This window comes from Chaetura pelagica, unplaced genomic scaffold, assembly GCF_000747805.2.
Source record: "Chaetura pelagica isolate M959 unplaced genomic scaffold, ChaPel_1.0 scaffold11, whole genome shotgun sequence".
NCBI lineage: Eukaryota > Metazoa > Chordata > Aves > Apodiformes > Apodidae > Chaetura > Chaetura pelagica.
In genome coordinates, this window is record NW_009952694.1 from 6,034,226 (window position 1) to 6,043,209 (window position 8,984).

The 8,984-nt window shown below is 47.8% G+C and overlaps 1 protein-coding gene across 1 annotated transcript in view; it reads left to right on the top strand.

Moving 5' to 3' along the window:
* Positions 1-3,212: 3,212 nt before the first annotated feature.
* Positions 3,213-8,984, top strand: part of TMEM63C (transmembrane protein 63C) — a 13,512-nt gene continuing 7,740 nt past the window's right edge. Inside the window, 5 exon segments of the mRNA XM_009993899.1 lie at positions 3,213-3,410; positions 3,772-3,851; positions 4,946-5,033; positions 8,258-8,295; positions 8,714-8,856. Of these exon segments, the coding sequence (XP_009992201.1) occupies positions 3,213-3,410; positions 3,772-3,851; positions 4,946-5,033; positions 8,258-8,295; positions 8,714-8,856 (547 nt within the window).

Genomic DNA, 8,984 nt, shown 5'->3' on the forward strand with positions numbered 1-8,984 from the left:
TGCACTCGGACCACAAAGAAGTATTTTCTGCATTGACAAAAGGAAGCAACTCTTGCAAGCAGCTAGAGAGACAGTGAGTTTAAAAGGTTCAAACAGCATTGCTTCTAAGCAGACTATTCTTATACAGTTTAAATAAAACGGTTAGATATTTTACAATGTTTTGACATTTGCCTATTTCTTGATAGAAAAGTAGCCAAGATGCAGATGCTGTAGCAGGAACTAGAGTCAGACTCAAGAGACAAGTAAAACACTGTTGGGTCACTGTTGAGTTAAAAAAACTTCTGAAAAAAAAACTTAATATGTAAAATTCAGGTAGATTCCTTTTACTATGACTTCCAGGAAATAAGATGGTTTTAATTTCTGAGCATGATGCACTGCCCTTTGCAGTGTTATGGCAGGTTGCACCTGATCAGTCATGCTGGATTATACTGCACATCAAAGCAAGTGTTATGATTCCAGTCACATCAGATTAGAAAATGACATTATCATGTTGGCAATTTGAATTCAAGTCTTTTGAAGGGTAATTTTCAAGTGTGGGATTAAAATATCTATCCCAGTCAAAGGTCAATAGGCACACTTCAGATATCAAATATGCAGTATTTGGCACATTTCCCCTTCCTTTCTACACTGCATTGATGAAACCAGATGCAATAGAGATGAAGGAGGAAGAAATAAGGCAAAAGAACACACAGTTAAAACATCAGTATCTAAACTACAGCTGAAAAATATCTGCAGCAAATGGAGAAATAAAACTGAATGTTGATAGCACAAATTTGTGTGTGATCACATAGACATGGAAATGAAGGAACGGATATGACTGTGCAGTAACCATTAAGAATTGTGTCTCCTAGCCTTTACCATAATACATATACAGATGTGCTTCCATTGTATATACTTATGTCAGAACTCACCTTTCATCTTCTTGTTTCTAAACACTTGCATTTGAGATAAATATTTGGGAGACAGATAGAGCCAGGACTTGTCGTCCAGATACAAGAAAGTCAGAACAGCTTTAATTGTTCTTTGCTCTCTCTTAACCCTGGGTTGCTCTAACATTGCCAATGTCGTTTAGATATCTCAAAAGCTGACACAGGAAGTGTTATCAATTCTAGCCTGTTGTTTTATATAGAACACCTGCCAATCGCAAATTTGTAACTGATCATCTTGTCTTCTGAAGGCCCTCCTTTAGCTTGTTTGTGTCTTGTTTGTTTGTTTGTTTGTTTCTTCCCAGAAAAAGGTAGGTATTTTACTTCCTTGGTTTATTCAGTTTCTTATGAAAAAATACTGTGACTTAATGCAAGACTTAGAGGCATGCTAACATCATCATCAAACCCTTGGTCCTCTCTTGCTGCTGTGGTGAGGCTTCAGTCCATAAGGCAAAGGCTATAAGAACCCTGTTTGAAAGGTCTTCAAAGATCCAGCTGTCACTGTGGCTGTCACCATCTTCCCATATAACATCAGGTTTTCTGGGTCTTATGAGTCAGCTCCATGTCAGTAATGAAAATCATGACACACGGCAGTCTTTTTCTTTTCCAAACCATTTTTTTTTAGGCCTGTGAGGTGAAAAACAATTGCTGGGAAGGTGAAGAAGTAGCACATGTGTGCAGAAAGAGGTCAGGTGGATTGCACACACTCACCATTGGTTCATTCACTGATGTTCAGTGAATGCTGCTGCACACATCACATTGTGACAGTCCTGTCTCTTGAACATACTGCTACCAGGTATTTAGAAATTTTAAAACTTGTCTGATTGTAGCTGGGTGGAGTCTGCCTAAGTCAAAGGGATTTTACCTGAATCTGGGGATCTACCTAAGTTGAAAGTGATGCATAGTTACAGCTGTACTGTGGCTGAGAGGCTTGAATGTGACAAGAAGTAAAATCCTATGGAAAGTTGTATTTTGAAGATGATGCTGGCCTCTGACCCACACAGTCTGAAGAAAGCAATATGGTTTTTTAATTACCTTTTTTCTTCTAAAATTCTCTTTGTATGTCTACTTATATAATGTAAAAAAATATAATACAGGCAGATGCTGCAATTTGAGGATCGTGGAAGTGCTGTTTACAAAGGACCATTGAAGATCACAACTCCACCACCTCGCTTCCCTGCCCTATCTTTCCTAAAAAGCACATAACCATCCATGGCCACATTCCAGTCATGTGAGCTGTCCCACCATGTCTCTGTTATTGCTACTAGATCATAGCCCTTAGCCCGCACACAGACCTCTAACTCCTCCTGCTTGTTCCCCATGCTGTGTGCATTAGCATACAGGCATTTCAGGAAACGAACAGAGCACACCGGTGGGACTAAATCCTCCTTGGATGACCTGACTTTGGGCCATGGTGTGTTCCTCTTGTGCTTGTCCCTAACAGACCCTTGTTCCAGGGGTCCCAGGCACTGGCAGTTTGGAGAGGATCCTCTCCTTCCTAATGCATGGCAGTAGGAAAGGTTTTGAAGACAAGCCACAATCTTCACCATTAATGACCTATAAGTGTTTCCTACCAGTGAGGACTGTAGCCTGCAGTATCAGCTCCTGGGAAAGTGAGGGAGAAGCCTGGCATTTAGGGTTTTAAGAGCTGATTATTCTGAAGACATGAAGATATCATGAAAGGAGCAATTCTGCTCTGGTGGAAAGATGGAAGGGAGGTCCCACAACTCCTGAGTCACATGAATCAAGATGCTGGAGGATAAAGGAGGCCTTAGGGATATTCCACACACAGTAGATATCTGGCTGTGGGGAGCAAAACAAACACAGCCCCAGCAGCCCAGCTGACATCAGTTAACATCATCATTGCTCTTATTCTCAGAAACTCAAGCAAATGCTTTGGCTCCTTGTTCCTGCCTGTTGACTGCACCAGAGTGACCATGACTCAACCCAGCTTCCAGGACTGAGGGACAGAGGTGCTGAAAGACCTGTCTCAGGTATGATGAAGACAACCAACTAGCATGGGGTTTAATGGGGTGGGAAAAGTGTATGAGGTAGCTCTGAGATTTCTTCAGTACCATCCCCCTGCCCCATGTCCCACAGCCCTACTCCTGGGAGAGACTGAGACTGGGGAAGCCCCAAGATAACCAGCCAGCCTTCTTCCCTGCCTGCCCTTAAAGAGCTTCTCAGACCTTGCTGGAGGACCTGGAAGAACCATGGCCATTTTTCAGTCACAGACTCCTCCATTCGCACCCCTGTGTTGCAGGGTGAGGCTCCACGACAGCACCCATGGACAGCGTGTACTCGGAGGTGCCAGGGCCTGGCGGTGCCGGCCCCACCGCGCTGGACGTGCTGGGCTTCCTGGACGGGCTGGCAAACAGCACGGAGGAGCAGTGCTTCAGCGCCCGCTCCCGCAGCACCGTCCTGGAGGGGCTGCCGTTCGGTGGCGTGCCCACTGTGCTGGCCATCAACTTCATCCTCTGGCTGGTGAGCAGGCCGGGATGGCGCCGTGTCTGCAGACACTGCCGTCCCAGCTGTGGTGTCAGAGACTCTCTGCGAGCGTGGGTGGGCGGGCGTGTTACATGTGGGCTGGCAGCCACGCACGGGTGCAGCCAGTGCGCTGCTGCACCTGGCTGATGGGGGAATGGGGGTGAATGCAGGGGACCAAGAGCTTTGCTCACATCGTGGTGGGCAGCGGGTGACACTTGGGCAGCAGTGGTGTGATCATGGAGCAGATGTAGACAAGATTTTTGCACAAGCTTGGACTCATGAGTGAGAGAACAGAAAAAGGAGAGTTGCAAGGACACCCCACAGGGCAAAATCCTTCACCTCTTCCCTCTTCTTCCAGCTTCTCCTCCTGGTCTTCTCATGCCTTCGGAAAGCAGCTTGGGACTACGGGCGCTTGGCACTGCTGATGGACAATGACAGGTGAGGAGGATGTGAGGCCACTGAGGGTGATGCCTCCAGTCTTTGCAAGGGGCTGGCAAGAGGGCTGGCACTGCAGGGTGGCCCACAGAGAAGCTCAGCAGGTGTTCCTGTCCCTCCTTCCCACTGAAAATGGCCTGGTTGCTCTTGCCCATTGAGGCACAAGCACAGTCTGCTGCAGGGAGAGGGAAAGCCTGGGCCAGCTTTGATTCCCTCTTGCAGGAACCATGTGGTGATGGTACTTTCACTGTCAGGGAGGACACTGTCCAGAGAAGGACAGAGGCCCAAGAGCTGTTTTCAAATGGGGACTGAGCCACTGCCTCCCCCATTGATGCTGTCTAGGGAGGAGAAGGGCTGGCCAGTGAAGGAGCTATAACACTGTTTCTCATGTCACCATGGCAGCTTGCCTGACTGCTCCTTCAGGTTAGGTGCAGAATCCCACAAAAAATACTGGTGTCCTGCTCAAAGTTGAGCCCAGAGCAGATTTCCAGGTGGGCTGTGCTGCCCACAGCTGCCTGCCAGAGCGCAGCTGCCCCAGGCAGCAAAGCATCTTTGATCAGGTGGGTGCACACAGGAGGGTCTCTGCAAGGCTGGGCAGCCCAGAGGAGCAAACTTTGTAAAAGGCCCTCTCCATTTTCTCTTGGCTTTGGGCTCTGGAGCGGAGTCTGGCAATGGACAGACAATATTTCCCTTCACCAGGGAGATCAAAGGGGCAATCAAGACTTAAAATGCAATCTCGATTGCATTTTTTTTTACTGAAATACCATTTGAGAGGGCTGAAACCAGTGGAATAGAAAAAAAATCTGTTCCAGCAGTCCCTTGTCCTGGAGCTAAGGGGCCAGTTATACATGAGCCATCCCACTGTGTACCATGGCCACAGAGAAGCTGCTGGGACTTGTCACTACAAAGAAAACAAGCTGCAGTCCCTGCCTCAAGTCCAGTGGTAGTCACTGGGTTAGCCCTAATACAAGATGTGGGAACGGGGGAGACGCTTCTTGGGCTACTCTCCTAGGAGAAGTTTCTGCAAGGGTGCTCATCCTCTCCCATCTGCTGCTTTTCTCTTGCCTCACCCTTCCACTCCTCCCCTCACTGCAAAGTTTGACGTCACTTTTCTACGGAGAACAGAGCGAGAAGGAGAAGTCCCCGTCAGAGAGCAGTCCCCTGGACTCTGACAACAAGGATGTGGTGAGTGTTATCCTGGCCTAGCCCACCTTGCTCTTCAGCAGAAATCCAGGTCAGAAGTTAAATGTAAAAAATTAAACCCTCCTGTACAGGGTTTAGTGCTTAACAGCCTTCAGCAGCAGGGTATCCCTGGGAAAGCAGGAGAGTTTCTTTGTCCTGCCTTGTTTTGAGGCATCTACCTTGAGCAGCAGCTTGGAGGTGATGCTTCTACCATGGCCGTACCTGCTGGCTGTGGGGACCTAGTCTGATGTATGGCCAGAGCCTTGCTGCATGCCCACAGGGACCTTTCTGGTCCCAGCAGGACTGAGTCCCTGGATCCCACATCCACCCCTGCCAGCAGGGTGGGCTGTGGGGGCTTTAAAGTAATCTTGTTTCTCTCTACCACATCACACACAAACTGGGCATGGCTGGAAACACGAACAGACAGGAACATTTTGCTGTTTCTTTCTCTTTTTTGGCAGCAAATGTTGAAAAATCCGTCACTGTGGTGACTGTGAAAAAATGACTTGTTAAAAAAAAAACTAGGCAGGAAAGGTAAAGAAGCAAGAAAGCTGCAGGTGGCAGGAGGCCTGTTTAAAGGCTTGGTAGTGGATGCTCTGGGCAAATGTATTTTTGCTTATCAAAAACTAAATGAGAAAGACCACAGGGAAAGCCAGAATGGCTAAAAAGCAGATTAAGGAAGATTGTTAGAAGTAAGAAGACATACTTTTAAAAGTCAAGCTGTTCCCAAATGAGGAAGGTCTAGACTCTTACATCTTGTTACATGTAAAATACATTAAGGGTCAGAGAAGAGCAGTTTGGAGGGGATATTTGTAGAGAGCATAAAATCAAGTGCTGCCTTTTTCCTTTGCACATCAGGAACAGGAAACCTGCCAGAGGGTTTGTAGGGCTGATAGGTGTTGAAGATAGAAAAAGTTTGCTGGAGAAGGTGAGGATGTGGCAAGAGAGTTAAATAAAGTTTTTATTAAATTCCTACCCAAGAGGCATTCTCTGTGAGGAAGCACTGCAGCATCCCTCCAGCAGTCAGGCTGGAGGATGCGGTTGCAATAAAAGCAGCCTGACAAATTCCCATTACCATCACAAATTCCCAGGAGCAGGCACAGGACTTCTCACTCACCCAGAGATGAGTAGCCAAGCTATTGACTGCAGTGTGCAGGCTCTCTCCTGCACATGAGGGTCCTAGAGAGTTGGGAATCAGTTCATAAATGCTGTTTTTTCAGAAGGTTTTCTGGAAAAGCAAAAAAATTACAGCTCAAGGAGCTTCGGGTCTGCACAGACAACCTCCTAGACATGGTTCTCCACGGCAGAGCCCTGGAGTGGAGCACAGGAGAGTGAGTCACCCTGACTGTGCGAAGGGGGTGTCTGGCCCTTGTGGAGCTGTTTGGTGTATGGGGATGCCTGCACCTCCAAAGCCTCCTGCTCTGGTCCATTAGAGGAAGCTGAGCTGTGAGGTGGGAGGGAGGGTCTGTGCATGGGTAAAGCTGGGGGATGGAGAGGAGGAAAAAGCTGACAGCTTTCATGGGGCAGAGTAAGGGAATCCTACAGGCATGAAGATCAGCATAAACCCTCTGGAAAGGGTGAAGAGGAGGGGCCAGATGGCTGAGTGTACAGCCATGAGTGGGAGGACTTCAGAGGGACCTTGACCCTGCATATTGTGTTAAAGGGCAAAGTAATTTGGCAGAAAATAAACCCCTTTGTGTTCCAGCTTATCCTCAGATATCAGAGGAGCTGGGGGCAGCTGGGCTTAGACTCTGAGTGATGCCCAGTTTGCTGTTACTAGTCCAATCACATTCAATATCTTGAACTATCACAATTATGGATGCAGTAATAACAACATGGTACACTTCCAGTCTAGTCACATAACATGAACTAGCATGTCCATACTTAGGGAGTTTGGTTGCATTCAATAAGAATTCCCACAGCCAGTTGAATGAATAGTGCAGTTTATTGAAGCAACAGATGCACAAAGTCTTTTGGGTTGCCAGTGATAAATCCACTGTCTGCAAAGCACATGCAAGTACCAAGAATATGAATAATCCAGCCTGCCTACAAATGTGTTACAAAGCAACTCTACAGAGTTTTCTAAGTTTGTGGACAAAGCACTTGGAATGGCCAAGTGTTTGAAGGTGTCCCTGTCAGGGGGAAGAGAGGTTCAGTTCATCAACTGATCCCAGAAGTCAGGGGTGCTCCCTGCAATGATATCTTCCCTGCGATGGTATCTTCCCTGTCATCCTTCTCTCTTAAGCCATTTTTATACTATTTTTTACCTTTGAGGTGGAGCTTAAGTGACTCTAGTAATACACACCTTTGTCATGACTGGTGTAAAATTCTCTCACTTTGCTTTTAAAGGTATAGACCTTCATTCAGAGTGCAAGCTCAGTGAGAGGTGGTCACACCTTGGAGTTGAGTAGCTTTTGGGTTGAAGGTGTGTTTTAGTATTATAATGAGATTATGATGAGCAAAGTTCACCTACAGGACAGTATTTTGTCAAAAAGTGTCAGACTGTTAGCCCAGGGTATCAAATATACAACTTTCCAATTCCCTAGTACCTTCAGATCCCCATGTTACCACAGAGCCTGGCTGTGAGGTCTCCACTCCCCTCCACACTCCATGCAGTTACTCTTAGAGTCAGCACACCAAGCTCTCCTGATGTTACCAAGATCTAGGGTTGCCTGGGGAAGGCAACCTGTCTGTCTTTAGCTGCCATTAGCTGCCTTCTACCCTGAAAGTTTCTTCAGTGCTGTACCCTTCCTTAAATTGTGAATCTAAGTTTAATCTCTAAGTCACCTCCAGCAATTATTCCCTAGCAAGTCAGTGAAACGTAAAATAATGTGTAGAGGAGAAAAACCTTAATATTGCATAAGCAGTGAGGGGAAATGAGCACACAAGATCTTGTGATTCCCTATATCACTGTAAGGCAGGGCCAGCTCAGTGCTGCGTAGTAGTCAAAAAAATATATTGCATGTTAGAGTCCATCAGGGAAGGGATGGAGGAGGGAGTTGCTGGAAGTCAGGAGCCTGTGTTACAGAGATTGCCTGTGTTACAGAGATTACCTGTGTTTCCTATTCCTCCCAAGGCAGCTGCCTTTGCCACTGCTGCAGACAAGCCACTGGGCTGAGGATTGCCAGGCTGCCTCCACCTGTGTCTCCAGAGCATGGAGTGCCCCAACTCCTGGTGGGGAGGTGGGGGTGGTCACACCCAGCTCATCCAACTCTTTTCCTTTCCAGGGATTCTGCTCCTGGCTCATTTCTATCTACCAGATGAAGTAAGTGTGTGTCCTTGGCATCACAGCCATGTCCCACTGCTGCCTGCCCATGAGGAGCTGGTGTCTACAGGTGGTAGCCCATCACCTGGAGCTGATAGGATCAGCAGCTGAGAGCCCTCTTAAAATGTAACCGCCAGAGAGAGAGCAGAGGGCTCACTTCTGCATTTCCTTCTGGCCCTTGGGTCCTGTCCCAAAGAAAAGGACTCCAACCTGTTCTGATAGGAACTGATCCTGGAACAGGATAGCGGCCTGAGGGCTGCTTGTGTCCTTCATTCCCTCTGTGCTCAAATCTCACATGCCACAGGCAGGATGCCATGAGGAAGCCTGGGTTTTGTGATGCTGGAGCAGCCAGTGTCCCCAGGGCAGGAGGTGGTGGGGACAGACCACCCGCACTCACCCCCCATACCTCTCCCCCTAGGGATGAGGAGATTCAGAGCAAGTGTGGGATCGATGCTACCACCTACCTCTCCTTCCAGCGGCACCTTCTGGTCCTGCTGATGCTGGTCTGTGTTCTCTCTGTGGCTGTCATCTTGCCCGTCAACTTCTCAGGGGACCTCCTGGGTAAGTGCCTTCCCAGTCGCAGGGTGGCTCAGGAGTGTGGTGCAACCTTCCTCAACCTCGGGGCGAGGGCTGTGCTGCTGGGACAGAGGGCAGAAGAAACCCTCTATCGGGAGCCCCCGTGTGGGCAG